Source organism: Panthera pardus, unplaced genomic scaffold, assembly GCF_024362965.1.
Source record: "Panthera pardus isolate Hobbes unplaced genomic scaffold, ASM2436296v1 HiC_scaffold_25, whole genome shotgun sequence".
In the NCBI taxonomy this organism is placed as follows: domain Eukaryota; kingdom Metazoa; phylum Chordata; class Mammalia; order Carnivora; family Felidae; genus Panthera; species Panthera pardus.
Genome location: NW_026526821.1, coordinates 80106096 through 80130904, shown reverse-complemented (window position 1 = coordinate 80130904; position 24809 = coordinate 80106096). Strand labels below are relative to the sequence as shown.

General features: G+C 35.0%; 1 protein-coding gene across 10 annotated transcripts in view; it reads right to left on the bottom strand.

Moving 5' to 3' along the window:
• The window catches only part of EHBP1 (EH domain binding protein 1), a 366236-nt gene that overhangs the window by 154226 nt on the left and 187201 nt on the right, over positions 1 to 24809 (bottom strand). For all 10 annotated transcript variants that reach the window (XM_019433536.2, XM_019433609.2, XM_019433691.2 and 7 more), the window contains one exon: positions 19831 to 20020. In XM_019433536.2, the coding sequence (XP_019289081.1) occupies positions 19831 to 20020 (190 nt within the window). The remainder of the gene's footprint in view (positions 1 to 19830; positions 20021 to 24809) is intronic.

The following is a 24809-nucleotide window of genomic DNA, read 5'->3' as shown; positions in this document are numbered from 1 at the left end:
CCTTGATTCTCATTCTTCCCTTTTCTCCCACAGATCCTCTTCTTTAGTCTCGTCAATTCTAACTTTACAGTTTTATTCATCCTTCCATTCTATCTTCACTGCTTTGCTCAAGGGTTCAGGCCCTCATGATTTCTGATCTGGGTTATAAAAGTCTCCTATGTACATCCCTGTCTTCAGGTTCTTTGGTCTCTGTTTTTCACATATGGTCTTCAAAGTTCTCATTTTACTGAAATTTAGCCATGTCTTTCCTTTATCACATAGAAACTAAAGGTGTGCATGGTTGAACCTGGAAATCAACCGAGTGAGCAATGGTTCTCCTTACAATCTTGGAGCCAAGATCTATCAAGGAAGGTCACTGGAGCCTCAGGTAAAAAATGCCAAAAATCACCAGGAACTGTGGAAGCTGAAGACAAGGAAAGCAGTGGGGATAAGGCAATGAAGACTGAATGTTAAGAAACACGCGGTGGAAATGCTATTAATTCTGCTACAGGAGGGGTCTCTTGCTCAGGATTCATTATGCTTCTATAACCACTACTATTATTATTATGATTATTAACAAGATAAACAATACATACAGTAAAACCCACCCTTTCAATGTTCTGTAAGGTGACAAATGCATACAATTGCGCAACCTCCACAACTGTATACAGCACCATTCCGTTACCCATCCCTCCCAAATTCCTATGCATTCCCTTACCTTCTGACAATTACTGGTGAATTTCTGTCTCTACAGTTTGCCTTTTCTAAAATGCTACAAAAGTGAAATCATATAGAAAGTAGCCTTCTGACTCTGGCTTCTTTCACTTGGCATAATACATTTGAGATACATCCATGCAGTTGGGCATATGACAGCCTTTTAGTAGTATCATTTAGCTTTTCCTTCTTTTAGAGGTATTGGGAAGCTAAGAATTAGGGTAAGACTACTTCTTTTTTTAAGATTTTATTTTTAAGTAATTTTATACACCCACCATGGGGGGTCAAATTTATAACCCCAAGATCAAGAGTCACACGTTCTACTGAATGAACCAGCCAGGTGCCCTGTAAGACTACTGTTTATGTTTCCCTTCAGAGTAAATAAAAGCTTGACTTCAGAGTACCTGGTTTCAAGAGACTGCTACTAGTATCCTAATGTCTACACAATAATAATTTCTAGCAATCATACCCCCAAATTTTCACAACCTGATCCCATTTTTATGCCCAGGTACTCTACTCATCTATTCCACTTACAATCACACTAGTAGTGCTCACGGTCTCTTGAACTAGGCACTTTCATCCTTCAAAGCTTTTGCCCATCTTTCCTTTTGAAATGCCCTCCTCCTTTCTTTGCTCATTTAGTGAACTCCAATTGTCCTTTTATCACTCAGATCAGTTGTGATCTCTGCTGTCCAACTCATTACCACTACACTACACCCACACTCGTACACACAAACACAAACCCACAAAATTTTCCAGTTCCTAACCTCTAAAAAAGAGAGTTTAGAGAAGATGTAGTGAAGTACACATAATACTCTCATTAATATTCTGATAGTACTCTAGTCTATTTCTATTACAGCCCTAATTATACTGTATCATACTTTTTATGTGCCTGCCATATTGGGTAGGTTGTGAGGTTGTTGAAGACAAAGACTTTGTCTTAGTCATGGTTTTCCTCCTGGTTCATACTAGAGCACATTGCATAGAATGTGGTCTACATAATAAGTGCATGAAATAACACATAAGGAGAGGCATATCCCAGATGTCTTTAAAGATGTCCTAGGTATTTAGTGGACACTGTCTTCCCCAATTGTCCCCAACACAAACTTTGAGAGACATTCCCATAGAATACTTCTTTCTTAGAAAAAGAAATATAATTATCTATTTTTTCTGTTTCATCCAGTTTTCAATTGGTTTATTTCTCACTTAAGGAAAATCAATTATCATTATCATTAACAAATATTTACTTGAAATATACTACTTGTCTTGGCAAATTTTAAGGTAAGTAAAATAATTAAAACAAATTTTTTTTTAACGCTTATTCACTTTTTGAGAGACAGAGACAGAGACAGAGTGTGAGCAGGGCAGGGGCAAAGAGAAAGGGAAACACAGAATCCGAAGCAGGCTCCAGGCTCTGAGCTGTCAGCACAGAGCCTGATGTGGGGCTTGAACCCACAAACCCTGAGATCATGACCTGAGCCGAAGTCAGATACTTAACCGACTGAGCCACCCAGGCGCCCCTAGTAGGAGAAATAATTTACTTTTACTTCATGTTCAGTCCATGTTAAGAGTAACAATGAGTATTGCTGAACTGCTTCCTATAGCATTCTACACGACTAGTGTCTCTAACCCTTTGTCAAAAGAGGTTAACTCCTGCGAAGTGGTCAGATTCTATTTTATAGCACTTTAGCATCTCACACCCTTTAAAAACATTATACAAATGTACACACGAGAGTATTTTGTACAATGAAAAGTACTCGGGTTACTAATGTTTTATATGATAAAGAGAATTTAATCATAGTATTCAGGGCAAATTTTATTTTAAACTACATACTATGTACACTGAATTTAAAAAAAAAAGTTTGGAAAACCACACACTGTTGATTTAGTTTTTCCTTCTTTTTGAGGTGTCAGAAAGCTATGAATCAGGGTAGGACTATTTTTGATGCTTCCTTCAGAGTAAATAAAAGTCTGACTTGAGAGTACTGTAACAATGATATTTCTATCAAAAAGTATTTTTTAGAAACTTCATGAATATTTTTTTATAATTTTTAAATTTTAACATACAGTATTATATTAGTTCCAGATGTACAATACAGTGATTCAACAATTCCATACATCACCCAGTGCTCATCACAACAATTGCATTTCTTAATCCCCATCTCCTATTTCACCCATTCCCTCACCCACTTTGCCTCTGGTAACCATCAGTTTGTTCTCTATGATCAAAAGTCTGTTTCTTGGTTTCTCTCTCTCTTCTTTGTTTTGTTTCATAAGTTCCACATGTGAGTGAAATCATACAGTATTTGTCTTTCTCTGACTGACTTAATTCATTTAGCATTATACTCTCTTGCTTCATCCATGGCATTGCAAATGGTAAGATTTCATTCTTTTTTATGACTAAATAATATTCCTCTGTGTGTGTGTGTGTGTGTGTGTGTGTGTGTGTGTGTGTGTGTATCACCTCTTGTTTATCCATTCATCTATCCATGGACACTTGGACTGCTTCTATAATCTAGCTATTGTAAATAATGCTGCTATAAACTTAGGGATGCATACATGATTTTGAATTAGTGTTTCTGTATTTTTTTCCCAATATGTGAAGTTTATTGTCAAATTGGTTTCCATACAACACCCAGTGCTCATCCCAAAAGGTGCCCTCCTAATACCCATCACCCACCCTCCCTCCCACCCCCCATCAACCCTCAGTTTGTTCTGTTTTTAAGAGTCTCTTATGCTTTGGCTCTCTCCCACTCTAACCTCTTTTTTTTTTTCCTTCCCCTCCCCCATGGGTTTCTGTTAAGTTTCTCAGGGTCCACACAAGAGTGAAACCATATGGTATCTGTCTTTCTCTGTATGGCTTATTTCACTTAGCATCACACTCTCCAGTTCCATCCACGTTGCTACAAAGGGCCATATTTCATTCTTTCTCATTGCCACGTAGTACTCCATTGTGTATATAAACCACAATTTTTTTTATCCATTCATCAGTTGGTGGACATTTAGGCTCTTTCCATAATTTGGCAATTGTTGAGAGTGCTGCTATAAACATTGGGGTACAAGTGCCCCTATGCATCAGTACTCCTGTATCCCTTGGGTAAATTCCTAGCAGTGCTATTGCTGGGTCATAGGGTAGGTCTATTTTTAATTTTCTGAGGAACCTCCACACCATTTTCCAGAGTGCCTGCACCAATTTGCATTCCCACCAACAGTGCAAGAGGGTTCCCGTTTCTCCACATCCTCTCCAGCATCTATAGTCTCCTGATTTGTTCATTTTGGCCACTCTGACTGGCGTGAGGTGATATCTGAGTGTGGTTTTGATTTGTATTTCCCTGATGAGGAGCGACGTTGAGCATCTTCTCATGTGCCTGTTGGCCATCCGGATGTCTTCTTTAGAGAAGTGTCTATTCATGTTTTCTGTCCATTTCTTCACAGGGTTATTTGTTTTTTGGGTGTGGAGTTTGGTGAGCTCTTTATAGATTTTGGATACTAGCCCTTTGTCTGATATGTCAAAGAAGCTTTTTACCTTCATAAGGTCCCAGTAGTTCATTTTTGCTTTTAATTCCCTTGCCTTTGGGGATGTGTCAAGTAAGAAATTGCTAAGGCTGAGGTCAGAGAGGTCTTGTATTTTTTTTTGATAAATAGCCAGTAGCGCCATCACAGGATCATGGGCAGTTCTATTTTTAACTTTTTGAGAAAACTCCATATTATTTTCCACAGTAGCCACACCAGTTTGCATTTCCACCAACCTTATTCCTTTTTCTCCACATCCTTACCAACACTTGTTTCTTGTGTTTTTGATATTAGCCATCCATGTCTTTCATTGATAATGTTTATCAAAGTCATGATTGCTACCCATGAAAATGATAAAGTGCACATGTGCCTGAGTTAATATTTTCAAAATGAAGAAATAAACTAGTAATATCTTTGGTTATATATACCCTAAAGCCTCATCATTCAAATATTGTTAATACAGAATTGGTTATATTTTGGACATTGTATGTTAACTTGTATTAAGTAAATATTCTGAAGTAATTTTTCCTTTCTAAAAAAATTAGATGTGCTCTATAGGAGACATACATATCTGGGGAAAAAAGCAAATAAGCAAAATTTCTGTATTAAAAATATTTTTAGTCAATTCTAAATTTGTAAGAATAGTATGAGCTAAAATAAGAATAACATCTATTGTACAAGGTACAGTTTTGTTAAGTAAAATAAAAATATTAACAAGTTCTAAAGAAATATATATATAAGAGGAACAATATGTAATGGAACAAACTTCTCTACATTAAGGGCACATTACTACCATATTTAACTCATGAAAATCAGGTCAAATGAAGACCTCTACTTAATAATTCAAGTTATTTTGACTAGATGAAAGAATAAACTTTTTCTATTTAAATTAAAAATGAACTGTTACTTATACTAATCACTCAATTTGATGAGCCTTTTCTCGTTTGCTTACTTATGAAGTTTTACTACAAGAAGTGTGGATGGTCTGTGGAGAAAGGAAGGAAAGAAGGAAAGAGGGAAGGAAGGAAGGAATGAAGGGAGAGAGGGGGAGGGAAAGAAGAGAGAAAAAGAAAGAGAGAGAAAGAAAAAATCAAGAAAGAGAAAGAGAGAAAGAGTGAAAGAAAGAAAGAAAGAAAGAAAGAAAGAAAGAAAGAAAGAAAGAAAAGAAAAAAAGAAAAAAGCCCAGCTATGTTAAAAACCTGTCTTCCAAAGGCAGCCAAGATACAGCTAAGAGTTAAATAGATAAACACTGAAGAGTTTCCACCCCAATTGCATCTGGTGGTGGTGGTACAGAAACAGCTTTAGTATTTTTATCAAATTATTACATCTTAGAATTAGAAATTACGATATAGTACAGATAAATAATTATCTCTTGAGCTTCACAAGGCATTCTGGGTATGAGAATGGTCTGTGGAATTTGGTACTAGAACATAAATATACTTTAATAGAAAGTAACACTACAAACTTACTTATCAAAGTATCAAGAACTTTATAAGTTTATAATCCCAAAGCATAATCAATTTATTTACAATGTATTTTCAATTATTGGCTTTGCATCTCAATAAAATCATTATTAGAAAGGGTAATCTAGTTTTAAAAGTCCTCTTACACTCTTAGAAGTTTACTTTTTTTTTTGTTTTTTTAAAGGCCAAAAAAATTCCTGGGTTATATAAACTTAAGACCTAATGAAATGATCTAACTACATGCAGGTTTGCAAAGAAAATGCTCATACACCCTTTGAAAATGGCACTAATGTAGCCAATATCTAGTGCATATATTAACCCTTAGATTACAACTCATAATCCAAGTATTTAAAAGTTTACATGTCCCACAGTAGTTTGGCCTTTTGTACATAAGCCAGCTAAAGAATACATATTACCATTATAAATATGTCCTAACCTCTTGTTTAAATGCTATCGAAACAAACAGTAAAAGGAATATTAAGCCATTTTATAATATCTAGTTGCTGCATTAACTCAACTGTACTCTGATTGTTTTTTGAGACTCTTCTCCAAGTTCAAACATGTCAAGCTTGTTCTTCAAGCCCTTCAAGTTGGGACTTATATTATTAAAAAACAGTGCCAAGCAAGAAGTTTAAGTCAACATAAAACCTTTACAGAAATGATTATAGGAGTTCAAATTGACTGTAAATATCCCTCAACAACATGTCATGTAGTAAAACCAAAATATTTCATTGGATTATAGTTTGCTTTCTGCTTATAATTTCTTCTTTGACCTACAGGTTACTTGAAAATGTATATAGTAATTTTCAAATATATGGATTTGTTCTAGTTATTGTTTTGTTATTGATTTCTAGAGTAACTGCACTATGGGCAGAAAACATAATTTCAACCCTCGGAAGTTTGTTGAAAACTTACTTTAGAGCCTAAGACATAGTCACTGTAAAGAAATGAATTCTTTAGTTGTATACTGCAGTATTTTATGAGATCAAAATAGAGTCTTTAAATCTTACTGATTTTTAAGTCTGCCTATTCCATCAATTACAGAGAGAGAGGTGCTATAATTGCTTATTATGATATGGATTATCTGTGTCTCTATTTCTTTCAAAGTTACCTTTGTATATTTTGAGAACATGTTATTAGTAAATGCAAATTCAAAATTTGTATCTCCCTGATAAACCGAATCTTCTTTCATGATGAAATGATCAGCTTTTATATTTAGTAACACATTCAGCCTTAAAACCCATTATATTCCATATTAATATGGCAGCATTGGTTTTCTTTGGGTTAATGTTCTCATGGTAAATCTTTTTTCAGTCTTTTAATTTCAATCTTTCATATATCTATTTTTAGATGTGTGCACTTGAATTTTTTTTTTTTAACTTTATTTTTTAGGGGCACCAGGGTGGCTCAGTCAGTTAAGTGTCTGACTTCAGTTCAGGTCATGATCTCTCCATTCCCGAGTTCAAGCCTCGTGTCCAGCTCTTGTGCTAACAGCTCGGAGACTGGAGCCTGTTTTGGATTCTGTGTCTCCCTCTCTCTCTCTCTCTCTCTCTCTGCCCCTCCCCTCCTCTCTCTCTCTCAAAAATAAATAAACATTAAAAAATTTTTCAACTTTACTTAAAAAAATTTTTTTTTTACTTTTATTTTTTAGAGAGAGAGAGAGAGACAGAGCGTGAGCAGGAGAGGGGCAGAGAGAGAGACACAGAATCCGAAGCAGGCTTCAGGCTCTGAGCTGTCAGCATAGGGCCGGATGTGGGGATCGAACTCATGAACTGCGAGATCATGACCTGAGCCGAAATTGGACGCTTAACTGACTGAGCCACCCAGGTATACCTACTTGGACTTTTTTTCAATCCAGACTGATAATCTTTGTTTTTAACTGCAGCATTTAGCCCATTTAGAGTTAACAACCAGTGATGAGTTTCAATCTGTCTTATTTTAACTGTTATTTGTTCTAACCACTTTGTGTTTATTTTTCTCTCCTTTCACTGAATTACTATTTCTAAGACTTTTTCCTCTATTCACACTTCTAGTTTGGAAGTTAAACATTATGTTTCTATCCTTTTAGTAGTTACCCTAAAAATTACAACATGCTTACTTAACTAATCAATGTCTAAAGAACAATCAATCAATATATCTTTATCCTTCTTCTCAATAATATAAGTAACTTAGAATACTTTAGTATTCATTCTCACTCCCAGCTTATATATTATCGTTCTCATATATATTAATTCTTTTATTTCAACCCATCATGAGATATTGTTTTATATTGTCAATTTGTGCTTAAATTTATGCACATGTATGCCATTGTCTGATCTTTTTTTGTTTCTTGAATTCTTGACCTTTTAATGAATATTTTCCTTCTTCCTAAATTACATGTTTTAGACTTTCCTTTAGTGAGGGTCTGTTGGTAACAAATAGTTGTCTGGAAACATCTTTATTTTTGTTCCCAGTCTTGAAATCGTTTCACTGGACTACTATTCCAGTCTGGCAGCTATTTTCTTTCATCATGTGAAAGATATCATTGGACTATCTCTGGCTTCTATTGTTGCTGCTGAGAAATAAGCAGTGTTCCTTTGAAAGTATTTTGGCTTCTTCCCACCCTTGGGCTTATTTAAAAATCTCTTCTATTTATCTATCTACCTACCTATATCTCCCTACCAATCAATCAATCATCTTCTGAAGTTTCACTACAAGGTCTCTGGGTTTGGATTTCTTCTATTTTAATTAGGATTTGCTAGGCTTCTTGAATCAGCAGATTGTACCTTTCATCAGTTTTAAAAAGTTCTCAGCCATTATATCTCTTCAAATATAGTCTCTTTCTACTCTTTCTTGTCCTTCTCAGAGCCTAATTAGAATTATACATCTTAATCAATCCTCTAGGTCTTTTCTTGGTTTTATTTTTTATAATGGAAAATTTCAAATGTAGAACAAATATTATAATGAGTCCTCATGTGACCACTCCTCAGCTTGAAAAGTTAACAACATAAGGGGTGCCTGAGTGGCTCAGTTGGTTAAGCGTCCAACTTTGGCTCAGGTCATGATCTCACGGTGTGAGAGTTTGAGCCCCGCGTCAGGCTCTGTGCTGACAGCTCAGAGCCTGGAGCCTGCTTCGGATTCTGTGTTTCCTTCTATCTCGGCTCCTCCCTGGCTTGTGCTCTGTCTCTCTGTTTCTCAAAAATAAATAAATGTTAACATTTTTTTAAAAAGTTATCAACATTTTTTCCAAGTTTTTGTTATTCTCTCCAAATACAACCCTCTCCCCCAACACACATTTTTCTTGTAGAGTATTTTAAAGAAAATCCTAGATCCTATCATTTCAACACTAAATAATCCAGTACATATCTCTAAAATATAAGAAAATTTAAGATCTGTAATTTCTCCTCTTCTCCACTTTGTCCAAACTATTCATTTGTTAAATGAATTGAGTCATCTGTCCTGAAAGATTTCCCACATTCTCTGTTTTTGGTTGATTGCATCTTCATGGTGTCATTTCACATATTCCTACACACACACACACACACACACACACACACACACACACACACTCCATATCTCTTGATGGTTATTATAACCAGTGGCTTGATCAGATCTCAGTTTAATTCTATGGCAAGAATATTTTACAGGTTGTTCTATATACTTACTATTGCAATATATCAGGAGGTAAAAAATGACTGTCATACTCTTAAGGATATTAATATTGATCACTATAGTTGAGCCCGATCCATTCATCTATTATTAAATCTTTCCTCAAGGGTTTTAGCAGCCATGCTAATTGTTGTTAGATCCATTATTTCCTAGGGAATTATGAAATGATGACTTTTCACATGGTATCATTCCTTCAGCATTTCATATCCAGAATTCTCCTATAGCAGAAGAACTTTCCCTCATCAACTATTATCTTGAAATACAGTTCATAAATGAAAGTCAGGATAAATTCTTGACTCTTTTTCTTTTTTTACCAATGTATACAGTACTGAGTTGGTGTCCTCATAATCTCCATCATCCATTTGGGTATTATCATTAGAAATTCATGAATTTTTACATATTTGATGTGTTTCAATCCTTCTGCAGATATTTATTCTTTTTTAATTATATAAACATGCTCCATTGTGTTCATAATTAATGTTACAAATGTGTCTGATGGTAAAATCTTTCCTTCGTAGGTAAATTCAAAAGAATTATCAGGATATGTCTAGTTTGGGTCTCATTCCATTCATCTTGTTTGGTACTTGTGAATTTTTTTTAATCTACTGACTCAAGTCTTCCTCTAGCTCACATAAATTCCCTTCAATAAATTATTTTCCTCATCTGTTCTCATATCTACATCTCTTCTAAGTGTACTGAATTTTCTTTCTTTTTTTTTTTTTTTGCATGTAAATTTTTTTACTTTATTTTTTTTTAAATATATGAAATTTATTGTCAATTGGTTTCCATACAACACCCAGTGCTCATCCCAAAAGGTGCCCTCCTCAATACCCATCACCCACCCCCCCTCCCTCCCACCCCCCCCATCAGTCCTCAGTTTGTTCTCAGTTTTTAAGAGTCTCTTATGTTTTGGCTCTCTCCCACTCTAACCTCTTTTATTTATTTATTTATTTATTTATTTATTTATTTATTTATTTATTTATTTTTATTTATTTTTAAATATACTGAATTTTCTAACTCTAGTCTTTATTTTTACTTTCTCTCCATAATTTTAATTAATTTACTTTTCACCTTGAATTCTACAGAGAATTTTTCAAGGTTGTCTTCTTATTCACTAATTGGATGTTCTATAACATACAATCAGCTATATATAATTTAAAATTTTAAAAATTGTCTTTTCATATCCAAGAGCTCTTTACTATTCTCAAATTATTACTTTCACCATGTGGGGGGAAATTTTTCAGAAAAGTTGCAAATATAGTACAATAAAACCCATATATTCTTTATCTAGATATCATAATCTATGATTAACATTTTGCCTCAGATCATTATTTTTGGTGTCTACTTACTCGTTTCATTTATTAATGGAATGTCCAGTTTATTCACACTAAAAATATTAGTTTTTTTTAAATTTGTTTTTGTGATAAGTTTGTCTTATGGAAGGTCATTTGCTCCAATGATTAAGATTGGTCTTAATTAAGAATTTTTTTTTTTTGCACAAAATTTAAGAAGGCACTCATTTTGAGGCTCATGTGTAACACTGGGAATGAGTATATCTCCTTAATAATGATGCACCCATTGCCAAAATTTAAGGACACATTAACTATTGGGTTTAAACAAGTGCCACGTTAGCACTTACATAACTTCAAGAGTTAGTGTTTTCTCAAATTTTACAGCCTAGAGTTGCCTTTCTTGCTTCACCCTAGCTTTGCTGCGCACTTTGTTGTGGGTCTTTTCATTTTTTATTTTGTCTGTTTCTTACTATTATAGACTAAATTTTATCCAGTACTGGCAGTTGAGAAGGGTTCTATCATAGTTTGTATGAATCTGTTCAAATTCTATAGATATTTTCCTCTTCTTGATGCAGTAAAGGGAAAGCTAATTGGTGCTTCCTTCACATTTATCATCAGTAATGTATCCTAAAGTGACCCCGCCAGTACACATCAATGACACTCAGTTTACCATTTGTTGCTAATTGCTTAGCCTTTACAAAGCATTTAGCAAATCAGCCAAACTTGTAAATCATTCTTTATCATCAAAGGACACACATAATTTATTTACCTTATTCAGATTCTTTTCCTATATGGGGACAGTTTTATCTCCATAAGAAAAAAATGGCAATTCAATTCTTAGTTGGAAAACTGTGGCAGACACTTTAATTTGGTTACTCCAGAATATATGAATATAAAAGAACAACTTCTCAAAATCACACTTAATTACTGTACAAAATTGGTTTCAAAAGTCAAGCGTTCTAATCATGGTTTGTTTGTTTTTAACCAAAATTCAGCATTTTTATCTTTCCCATTAAATACAGTCAGAAAAATCAAGAGGCAAATTCTTAGAGATGTTTTGATTCTACGGTTGCTCATTTTCCCAGTTTGCAAAGGCCTTTAAGTGGGTTACAGCTACTGCACATTTGTCTGCCAAATTTGCCTCATTGGTACAACAGGTCTGGGACTAGAGTGAGGCAAGGCAGTGCCTCAGAACACAAGATTCAAGGAGGCATCACTCTTAGGGTGATGTACATGTAAAGTCTGCACTTACAACAATAGGAGAGAAGTGCCTCTATGAATTTTGTGCCCTACAAGCCTCTCTTGCCTCATTCTAGTCCAGGCCCTGCAGTATGTATGTCCAAATATATTTTAAATATATTTTTTAAATGTTTATTTATTCATTTTGAGAGACAGTGAGAGAGCATGCATGCAAAAGAGAAAGAATCCTAAGCAGGCTCTGTGCTATCAGCGCAGAGCCCAACACAGGGCTCGATCTCATGTACAGTGAGATCATAACCAGAGCCTAAATCGAGTTGGACACTTAACCCACAGAGCCACTCAGGCACCCCATATATTTAAGAGTTGATACTGCAGGTGCCAAAAAAGGGGGAATGTTTCTCAATATCCTCACCAGTAATTTTAAGCTCTGGAAATTACCATATCTTTTCAGACATCATTACATAAATGCAGTGAGCTGATTTTAAAGTAAATACTATTTAAGTTTTGCTAGCTTGGGTTTCTCATTTATTTGTGGATTTTTATTTGTCTTTGTATTCTATTGTAGTACTGTTCCTAGCCTTCTTTATGCTCAGTTGCAAAATATTTTCACGATTTTCTTTTGAGACCTATGATTGTTTTCAAATGTCATTTTACAATGACCAGGGGCAGCCGGTGGCTCAGTCGGTTAAGGGTCTGACTCTTGATTTTGGCTCACGTCCTAATCTGACAGTTTCATGAGTTCAAGCCCCACGTCAAGCTCTGGACTGATGTGCTAGCGAACTCTCTTTCTCTCTCTCTCTCAAAATAAATAAATAAACTTAAAAAAATGACTGTTTTGGGGTGCCTGGGTGGCTCAGCCTGTCGATTATCTGATTTTTAATTTTGGTTTGGGTCATGATTCCCAAGGTGGTGGGATCAAGCCCCACATCATATACCATGCTGAACACGGAAACTGCTTAAGATTCTTTCTCTCTGTCTCTGTCTCTGTCTCCCTCTCCCTGGCTCATGCTTGCGCTCTCTCTCTCTCTCTCTCTCTCTCTCTCTCTAATAAAAATTAAAGGAGGGCCTGGGTAGCTCAGTCAAGTTAAGCATCTGACTCTTGGTTTCATCTCAGGTCACGGTCACAGTGTGTGGGATCAAGCCCTGCACGGAGCTTTGTGCTGGCAGTGCAGAGCCTGCTTGGGATTCTCTCTCTCCATCTCTCTCCTGTTTGAACTCTCTCTCAAAATAAATAAATAAACTTTAAAAAAATTTTTTTAAAGAAATGACTATTTCAAGCAATTATTATGTAGGCATTCTCATAGAAGAGATACCAAGATTTGGGCTCATTTGCATCTATACTATAAAACTCATTAATTAATTAATTAATTAATTCATTCATTCATTCATTTAGAGGAGGGGAGGGCAGAAAGAGAGATAAAATCTCAAGCAGGCTCCATGACACAGGGGCTTGATCCCATGACCCTGGGATCATGACCCAAGCCAAAATCAAAAGTCTGATACTCAACTGACTGAGCCACCCAGGCACCCCTAAAACTCACCTTTTAATAGACATCAATGGCACAGCCTGCTGTTCCCTAATATTGATTGTACTCTACTTTTTTAGTAATATAACCCTTGACTTTTAACTGAGTAATACAACTACCCAGAATAAAGATTTATTTTCTAGTGTTCCTTGCTTGAGGTAGATAGGACTGTTTTTTGCCCTTTCCTTTTTGATTGGAATGGGGCAGATTGGCTGTGGTTCAAGTAGCCATCTTGGAAGTCCATGCCAAGCACGGTGGGTCAGCAAAATAGGAGACTGGGTCCCTGATGCCTTTGTGAAGCTACTGTATCAGCACTGGACCTTTAAAATTTTCAAAGACAGAAATAAATTTTTCTTTCATTTAAACTGGCATTTGAGGGGCACCTGGCTGGCTCAGTCAGTAGAGCATGTAAGTCAACCTCAGGGCTATGAGTTCAAGCCCAGCACTGGGTGTAGAGATTGCTTAAAGATACCATCTTAAAGGGGTGCCTAGGTGGCTCAGTTGGTTAAGTGTCTGAATCTTGATTTTGGCTCAGGTCATATCTCACAGTTTCATGAATATAAGTCCCATGTCTGGCTCTGGGTTGACAGAGCAGAGCCTGCTTGGGATTCTCTCTCTCCCTCTCTCTCTCTGCCCCTCCCCAACGCATGCACATGTGCATGCTCTTTCTCTCTCTTTCAAAATAAATAAATAAAAATTAAAAAAAATAAAATCTTAAAAGAAAAAAACAAAATGCATTTGAGGCTTTCTACTGCCCACAGATAATCCTAATTCCAACTGAAATTCCATTAACCAGAGACTCGTTTGATTAATAAGATCTTAAAAAATAATAATTCTGGGAGGTTCCACATACATATTAAGAAAAAGTAGTTGATACAGTGTAATTTGTTTTTTTTTTTTTAAGTTTATTTATTTATTTTGAGAGAGAGAGAGACAGCTCTAGTGGGGAGGGGCAGAGAGAGAGAGGGAGAGAGAAAGAATCCCAAGCAGGCTCTATGCTATCAGCCCAGAGCCCAAAATGGGGCTCAAACTTGCTGAACAGTGAGATCATGACCTGAGCCTCAAACCAAGAACTGGATGCTTAATGGAGTCACCCCAGTGCCCTTCAGTGTAATTTGTTCTTAACCTTAAGCAAAAATCAGCCAGAGTGAAAGAAGTAGGTAGCTTTGCACGGGGGAGACAGGAAATTCTAGAACATAAACTATTTTGCAGGGAGATAACAAGATAAATTATCAGTAAAAGGGTAACAGGAGACTGAAGATATACCAGTGAGAGAAGCAGATAAAATTAAGGCTGATTGCTGAGGCCCAGCTGTATCCTCTGCCTAGGGTTCTGCAAAATCTCCTTGGGTCTTTATTACAAGTTATCCTTTTGCTTAAGTTAAAAAAATTCAACCAAATGGCTTGTTTCTATTACTTATAACCAAGAGTACTAACCAATATAACAGGTGATGCATACAGGAGTGCCCCATTTAGTCAGTATTATTGAGGAACAACTTATTCTGGTAAGGTATTCCAGCAAGTAAAAATTTTATACATAACTTAACCACTGCCTGCACCCCATTGTCACTGAATGTAGTTTGGCATTTTATTTTACAAAACAACTGTGTATTCATCATTGCATTCAATTACATTCTGATCCTTGTGCTTTTTATTATTTTTCTTGGAAAGTTTGAGACATTTTCAATGTACATATGAGGAAATTAATAGTCTGACTGTGGACTTACTGTTTTTCAGAATGAATGGCTTGTAGACAAAATTCTGCAGTTTTGCAGAATAGAAATGGGGATAAAGAACTTTCTAGGAGATCTTTATGTGCAAAAGCTGAAAAGGGTGTTGGCGTTGTGGTCTGAATTTGCTGCTTGTCCCAATCAAGGGAACTGCTGTGTGTAATTTTGACTTTAGTTTAACACTGGGCTTCCCATAGTTACTGCAAACTGTACTCAAGTTCAAAAACATCCAAGTGTAAACCTTAGGACTTTGCCAGAACTTGTTAAAAAAAGGTAACAGTATAAGTGGAGGCCTGAGTTATTTAACTGGGCTTGAGATGTGGACAGGATTTTCACTCTTAGAGATGGAATAAGTGGATAGTAGTATCACTGTCAATCACTGGAGCTTCATCAGTCAGGATCTTTGAGGGAGCGCTTCTCCACTTGACCAAGCTCATTTCATCATCAAGTGTGCAGTGGAGGTTTTCTCTATGCTATTATAAAAACGTAAGTTTATTTTAATTCCTTATTGTCATTCATTGATAGTTGGCTGTTCATATATTCTGATTTTTATGGAATTGGGTATATACTGTTTAATAATGTACTTTAGCAGATGTGTCTAGCAACCATGTTGTTTATGTTCCTAAACTCACTCTCATAATTTAATTGCACTTTTTACTATGTTGCATGAATTATATCTAGGAGTTCAGAGTTTTATATTTATCAACTTACATTCACAGTAAATGATGGTCAGGCACCATTGAGCCTAACTTATCATTTTATTTTACTGAACGGTCATATATTTAACTTCTCTACACATTGGCCTTCTTTCCTAAGTTGTCTTTAAAAGTGTTACATTTTATTATTTTATAAATACAGAAATCAATGGTCTGAAGTGTGGAGTTTATACAGATTTATGACACTGAAGGGTCCTTAGCTGCCTTCAGGGTAGTTTGAATTTTATCTGTAATATAAGTACATGCTTATTATCACTTTGTTTGTTTAAATTCTGATCTTAGTTCTTTTTCATAAATTTTCTGAAAAATAAGTAGTTTCAGGTGCCAGGTGGGGAAATTAATCATCTGGCTGAGCCCTTGTCATTTTATGACACTGAATGCTCTTCAGTGTCTGCAGTCAGTTACCACTAAGTACAGTCTGGCATTTTGTTACACAAAATTGTGGTGCAATATCCTTTTATTATTTGGCTAAAATTTGAACTTGGCTTTTCCCAAAAGCTTACTTTAACTATTATCTCCTTTCAATTTATAAGTATGGAAAGTAATTGGCAAGGAGCATAACTTAAAAGCATTAAAACTCTTCAATAATTTTAATGGAAATGTTTTGATGTAAAACATAATTTCTTACTTTCCTCTACAGAATATTGTATATAATACACAGTAAGACTTGATCATGTTGACTGAAAGTTGCCAAAACGGTCCATTATTTTACTCAGCTTTAATATAGCACAGTCTTCAGGAACTACCAGAAGATATATATCTATACATACATATCTCCTAGTAGATACATACACACATATATCTACTCCTATGATGAAAAAGCCCCATACTACTGTGTTTTCTCAGCTGCCATTTATCATTTTTTATCAGTCAGTATGCCACTGATTCTAATCTTCCTTATCTCATACATAATTGGATAGTTTGTAGTTTCCAATTTTGGGGGGTTTGGCAATGGTCCATTTTCTTTTTTTAATGAAATCTTACACGAATTCCAACATATAAAATGAAAAAATATGGATTTCTGATGTGGAAACAGAATAGGGGAGCCAGCGTTCTGCTGCTAGGCCTCTATACCTGGTCTTCAGTGTAGAACACTGAGGTAACTGATGAAACCCCAGGCCACCATCAAATAATTTAATACCACTTGTCAAAACTAAGAGTGATTTTCTCTATTCTGAAGTATAAACTTTCTTAGTTTGTACCTTGTATATCTTGTACCTTGTACAGAAGGCAACAAAAATATCCACGATCTCATTACTCAGTAACTTTGATTAGTATAACAAACAAAAATGGAAGTAAAACATATGTAAGGTTCAAAATTCAAACAATACAGACAGGTAAAGAAAAAGAAATGCCTTCCTCAGTCTTGCATATCCTTCTCCTCAAAGGTACCCACTATTAAATTACTTACAATTCCTTCCACAGTGTACATGAGTGTGTATGTCTATGTGTGTTCTGAATGTATGTGTGAATAAGGCTTTTTAAATAAAACTTTATACATACAATAGGTATTATATTATACATCGTTATATACTTTCTTTTCTTTTTTTTAATTTAATATCAGCAATCTTTTTTTAAATTAATTTTTCACAGTTGTATTTCACATAACTGAGAAACATGAACTAACTCCCAGATCAGCAGAATGTGCTATTGTGGATAATATGACTGATTGCATTTCTATTGTCTGTGTCTGAGCTTAATGAGGCACTTTCTAAAAGAAGCATGATGCCTTTCCTATAAATATCCTTTATTCCATGACAGATCTTCAATGGAATACTATCCTCATAATAATATAAAAAATAGCTATGTTATACATCACTACAACAGAACTTAATCACCAGGTGTAGCAATGTTTCTATGGAACAATGTATTTAGAGTTCCAACTTGGAACTGGGGAACCAGAGGTAGCTCTCTAGAGGTAGAATGGCACCGTGGGCAAAGTATGGGTTTTAGATTCAAAGGACCTGAATTTTATTTATTTATTTATTTATTTATTTATTTTTTATTATTATTATTATTTTTTTAATGTTTATTTACTTTTGAGACAGAGAGAGACAGAGCATGAACAGGGGAGGGGCAGAGAGAGAGGGAGACACAGAATCTGAAACGGGCTCCAGGCTCTGAGCTGTCAGCACAGAGCCCGACGCGGGGCTCGAACTCGCGGACCGTGAGATCATGACCTGAGCCGAAGTCGGCCGCTTAACCGACTGAGCCACCCAGGCACCCCAAAGGACCTGAATTTTAATCCAGGCACTGTCACTACTAGTTTTATCATTTTGGGCAAGTTACTTAACTAAAGTCCAGTTTCTTATATATACAAAGGAGATAATGATACATATTTTTCAAGTTGTTTTATGGATAAATGCATCCAAGAGGCACTGTTAAGTTCCTTTTCATTCTCCTACAAAGAGATTAGAATATTTTAATTAGCTTCAAACTCCTGACAAACTATAGAAGAGAATGGGGCAGGGAGTAGAGATTTGGGGAGACAAGGGATAGGTTTAGGTATTCTTGACAGTTAGAATGGTTAAAGGACCTATAAAGCTTCTTGATTCTTAGATTCTTACTAGTGCCCCAATTACTGTCTTTTTTTTTTTTTTTTTTTTTTTTGTATCATGGGCACTGGAATTGGCCATCTCCTTTGCTTTAATTTCTACCATTTGCTGCTTTTGTTGATAGTGTTGCGCCACCACTCCCACCTTCCATAGCCAATTAGAAGATGGAAATCTAGTCTGAGTTTCTCCCTCTAAAGTTACAGGGCTAAAAAATACCTGATATAAAAACAAACACCTGGCGATAGACTTTTAGGATACCAGAGTGAAAACCTCAGTGAACTTACTGTCTCACTAAAACAATGAAAATACGGGCAAACTATTTCAGGACTCTACCATTTAACACAAAAACAAAAAATGAACTGAAATATCCAAGAGAAACTACTGAACTTTAGTGTGCTTGAGAAAAACAGTAGTAGGCACCTGAGGTGGAGTATGGCCCAGATGTCACACAACTAATGAAAGTGACAGTTCCAATCCTGTTTCTACTGGCTGGGGGACCTGTGACCTTTACTTTACCCCACTAAGTTGAAGTTCATCTTATTTTTCCCTTACCTACCTGTGAGAATTAAATTATGTATATGATAACAATAACAAATTACCCATGAGTTGATGGGCAAAAATTACTTACCTAAAAAAACTTGCTAAATCCAACATTTCTACCTTAGACATACAAGATATCACACTATTTGAATTCAAATCATTTAAAAGCTCTAGACTTGTTCCAAAAACGTGTTTTTATATTTCCATGTAATAATTATGCATTAAAACTTCTAAAGATAGTGACAATAAGGCCAAAATTTTAACTTGACATAAATCAAAATGGCAATATTGAAATTCTTCAATAAAGCATGTCTCAGGAGCCTGGGTGGCTCAGTCGGTTAAGCATCTGACTCTTGATTTCAGCTCAGGTCATGATCTTATGCTTTGTGAGCTGGAGACCCACATCAGGTTCTACACTGTCAATGTGAAGATTTGGCTTGGGATTCTCTCTCCTTCTCTCTCTGTCCCTCCCCTACTTTCGTGCACACTTTATCTCTCCCTACCTCCCTCCCTGTCTCTGTCTCTCTCTCTCAAAATAAATAAACTTAAAAAAAAAAAAAGGCATTTCTGTGCACTGGGCCTTAATCTTTCCAGTATATTTTTCAAAGGATGATTTCTACTCCCTCTTCTGTATCAATACAAACTATTCCTCACACTTAGCTGCTTTAGAGTATTCTTTCTTTAAAGCACCATTCCTATAATTAGAATGTCTTTCTTCCTCTGATTTCAAAACAGCATTTAAAAAAATCTTAATCCAAACTATCCAATTATACTGTTCTGTAAACTTACAGGCTCCCAAACATATACACAGTGTTACAGTATAACAGATTTACTTGGTTTGTACTTTTAAAATATCATCAAAAATAGCAAACAATGACTTTTCTTAATTTGAATTAAACTGCATGGGGGGAAAAGATTAAACATAATATATGTTTTACTAAGAATAAACTCCTACCTTAGGAGAAGTGGAGAGATCTCTTCCTGCAGAAATAACTGTGTTTTCATTTACTCCTCCTATCTTTGGTGAGAGGGCTGGTGGGGCTGGGGCTTTTCTTTTCACTTTCCTTTCGGTTTCCAGTTCTTGAATTGGATTTACCAAATTATTTGGAGGAAGAGCTGGTTTAGGTTCATAAAAAGGATTAGATCTAAATGAAAGAAGAATTATTGTTAAATGTTAATCTAAAAATATTTTATTCCTAACTAAATTAATAAAATGTTAATTTATAAAACTAAAAAATACTGAAAATGACAAGGAGACACTCAAACTAGTGAGAACCTACAATTTGGAAATAATCACTATTAAGCTGTTATTTTTTTAATCATTAATAAAATTTTTTCCTTTTAAAAAGTATTTAAAATTTTTTTTCATACAAGGTCACACTTAACTCAATTGTATATAAATCCTTAGAAAAATGCTTATAGTAATAGTAAATCCTATATACTCTTCATAAACAAAAAGGAAATAAGATGTGGAAATACTGATTTGCTTTTTTATGCTCCCCATATCATTTTTTTTCCTTGCATTTCATTCCTTCTCATTAGGGAACATCTTTTATAAGTCCATTCAGCGAGGTTCTTTTAATAGTAAATTCTCCCAGGCACTGAAAATGTTTTTATGCCACACTTAAATGATAATTTCGCTGGGTAGAAAATTCTAGTCAGTTAATTCATATCAGCACTTGGATGATATTAGCCCACTGTCAGCCTATTATTGCTCTTTTTTAAGTCATCTTTTATCTTTGGTTGCCATTAAGATCTTCTCCTCGGGTTTCAAGCAATTTTACTATGATATGTCAAGGTGTGGATTTCTTTTCATTTATCCTGTTTCAGGTTCCTTATATTTCCTGAGTGTGAAGATTTATGTTTCATTAGTTTTTTTTTTTTTTTTTAAGTTTATCTATTTTGAGAGAGAGAGACAGTGCATGCATGAGTGGGAGAGGGGCAGTGAGAGGGGGAGTGAGAATCCCAAGTAGGCTCCATGCTATCAGCAGGGAGCCCCACGCAGGGCTTGATCTCATGAACTGTGAGATCATGAATTGAGTGGAAACAAAGAGTTGGATGCTCAACTGACTGAGCTACCCAGGCGCCCCTATGTTTCATTAGTTCTAAAAAATTATTAGCCATTATCTCTTTGATAGCCTCTCTATTCTCTTCTTTAGAAAATGTTATTAGATGTATGTTGAATTAATCTCTCTCCTTCACAGTTTTACAAATTTTTGTTCCTTCTGTGCTATAATCTGAATAATTTCCTCCCATCTATGATCTAATTAGCTTTTTCTCTCTTCATTTGTGTCTAATTTAATGTTAGACATTAAACCAGATATCTAGTTTATGGAGAATTTTCCATGAATTATCCATAAATTTCAAATTTTGATAAGCATTTTTCTTCATACAACCATGTAAAAAATACCTCAGGTATAGAGATTTGAGTCATTAATCATTTAAACATTTACTTTAAAGTCTCTACCTGATAAATCTATTATTTGAAGTTTTTGCGTGTATAATCCTAGTGTTTCTTTTGTCTCCTGATGCTTTCTCTTAGTAAATTCTTTCCTTGTATGTTTTGTAATTCTAGATTTCAAGTTCAGGGCTTAATCTGAGGAAACTGTGCACATTTTGAGCTGGAAATGCCTCTCTTCAGAGCGTTTTATGTTTGCATTTGCCAAGTGCTTCAGGGGTCATTTTGTGTGTTCTTTTCTTGGCTTGGAGGATCCCAGACCATCCTGCCAATAGAATGTCAAATCCATATGAGGGTGGGCCTGTGTGCTTATAACTTCTTGGGGAAGGCTTTTTTCCTCTACCTAATCTAGGCCCAAGCAAAAAATCTTCTTGGTTAACTCCCTCTACGAGTAGATGAGTTTTTTTCTCATTAGTTACCCATAAACACAAGTATCTGGCATAGATGATGATTATTCTTCCTATTACACAATAATAAATGGTTATCCTGGTTCTTATTTATTAGTTTGTTGCATTCTCCACCCCCCCGCCCCCCGCCCCCCACACCAGCTGGTTCTCTGGAACTCTGTGTGTAAAGAATAAAATTTCTGAGTCTATAAGGCTAAGGTTCAGCTGACTCAAATTTAGTGATTATACCAAGATCATTCAACCTAGTCATATATAAGGCCTGTACTGGTAACAGTCCTCTGTTTCAATTATGCAAGCTCTTTTAACTACAACAGTACAAAACTCACTCAGAACCAATTACCAATTATGTACACCTCTGCTTAAGAATTTATATATAGATAGTCAAATCACATGAGACTGGGTACCAAGTATATATGGATCAGAGATGGGAAACATATCATACTTGTGATGTCATTCTTACTCTGTACTCATGGCAACAATTAGTGTCATGAGATTCCTTTCTATTGAGCTAGGGTACAGCCACAGAATGTCTCTCAACTCTGGTCAGGGTAGTTACTTTTAACTGGGGGGAGTTGGCATTTATATAGAAACCTATTTCTTGTGTTCTCTCCTCTTCTTATGTCTGTGCATTCAAGAGAAAAAGAACAGGAAATAGATATATATAATTGAAAATTTGCTTTTCAAAACAAAATATTCTTGCCTAGTGACCAAGATATACTTGATGTATTTACATCCCATGCTTACAACCTGCAGAAGAACTTGGGGGAAATCAAAGCAAGGAACAATGTTAAAATAACTAGGTGTTCAGAAAAAGCTGAACATTCTCTCTGAAAAGAGGTATAAAAGGTATCATATCCAGCCTAGAATGGAGGGCTTATCAATAACATTATTAACTAAGATTAATAAAGTGTTTATGCTGTGCTAGGTACTATTTTAAGTGTTTCACACTTACAACAATCTTATTTCTCCTGATAATTTTGAGAGATTCATACAGCTGTTTTCAAACTTTAAAAGTAGTTTGAAGGGAGATAAATATAAAGAAATAAGTTGAAAACATAATTTTTTTAACCCCAAAACTTAAAAAAGGGAAAAAACTTTTTCTACCCAAACTTACTACCTGCCAATTAATGTTAAGTGTTCAGGACTGAACAGACCCATGTCAATCAAACTGAATTAATTCAGTTATATGAATTACTTGGATGATATTTAAAAATTTTTTCTTGGTTAGGTTTCTCTATAATAAGCTTGCATAGTACTTTGAAATATGGCAGCTACTACAATGATCATTATTATTAATTTGTTATGTAAATATGGCTACTTTCAAGAAAAACATGTGTTAGAGGATATTTTTATTAAAAAAGAATTTGTGCTTAAAAGAAAAAAATGACAGAATCCCTTAAAACAGGTAGCTCCTCAGTACACTTTATATAACTTAATTTACAGTACTCATGAAACTTTTATAAAACTTATCTAGTATGTATACAAATATAACTAGATATTGTCCTTTTTCTTCCTGTCTCTGCCTGTTTCAAACCACTTAGGTCTCCCTCCCAGTTGAATATTAGTATCCTTTGTCAAAAGAAGGTAAATGCAAGTAGAAAAAAGCTCATACTCATCTGATTTCCAAAGCTGGATGGTAAGATTCATCATTAACTAGAAACTAATCAAATGGAAATTTTCTTGAAACAATTAGAGCTACGTTTCTCACTCTGTTTTACATGGCACATGCAGTAAAAATGAAATTTGTATGTCATTCTAGGGTAAAAATATAGGAAGCTGCTGGAAAACAGAAGTACCAGGGTCTCCAGCTGCCCTGGACCACACCTCACTGCAAGACAGACTAAGGGAATAAGTATCTCTGCACATCTATTATTTGCCTGTGAGAAAACCTTGTGCTAGGCACCTAATGGGTACCTAATTTAGTACCCATTAGGTATAAATCAAAGTAAGACAAGAAGCTTCTACTTCTAAGGGTTCCGAATGATCCTTCCTATGGATCAGACATTTCTAAGTAAAACTGAATTTCCTACTCTTTAAGAACAGGATACGATTATATTTATATGAAGTGTCCAGAACAGTCAAATCCATATAGACAAAAAGTAGATTAATGGTTTTCAGGAGGTGGGGGAAGGGAGGAATTGAAACTAACTATTAATAGGTAAAGTATTTCTTTTGGGGGTGATGAAATGTTGTAGAATTAGATTGTGGTTATGGCTGCACAGCACAGTGAATTAGTTAAGAACCACTGAAGTGTACACTTTAAATAAGGAATTTTATGTTATGTGAAGTATATCTCAATTAAAAAGTACTATTTAAAAAAGTGATTAGGAATAACATCTATTATGCATATGATTGTCAACACTGCCTCCTTCTCTATAAAAACAAGAGTTATATAGAATTATTGATCAATGCATTTTTAAAAATATTTAATATTTTTTGTAAAGAAATACTATTTAAGGAATTAGCATAATTCCTATTTCAGTGCTTTCTACATCACTTTGGATAAAGAAAAATTATTTTTATGCTTGTATTATATACTCAAGCAATAACTTAGTTAAAAAGAATTACAGAAAGAAAAACTATAAATTGATTAGAAACATGATTAATAAACATACTAATAAAGAATAAAATATGAAACAAGAGTACAGTGAAATATATAGTCTTCCTTTCACTTTGAAAATTTATGTTTCTTTGGAAAAACAATCCACATTTATCTCTGAATAAAATTTAATGACAACTTTCCTTCAGAACCAGACATACAACCATACCAGAAATGATTTTATGCTAGACCCCAAAACATTTCATAAATGTTTTGGAAAAAAATATTGTTTGATTGTTGGTTTTCAATTTTGCTACATTAACTAGAATGGCTGAACTGACTTCCAAACAAGAGAAAACTGAGAAGCCCATGTGATTGCTAAGTGGAAAGGACATGTGCTACTAGCACTGAAGGGTGTTTACTTGCTCTTGGTGCTGATGGATATGCTGAGGTTCTGAAGGTTGTTTTACACATCAAAGAACTCAGCACTATTTGTGATAGGTTTATGTCAGAGGATGCAGGAAGAGTTT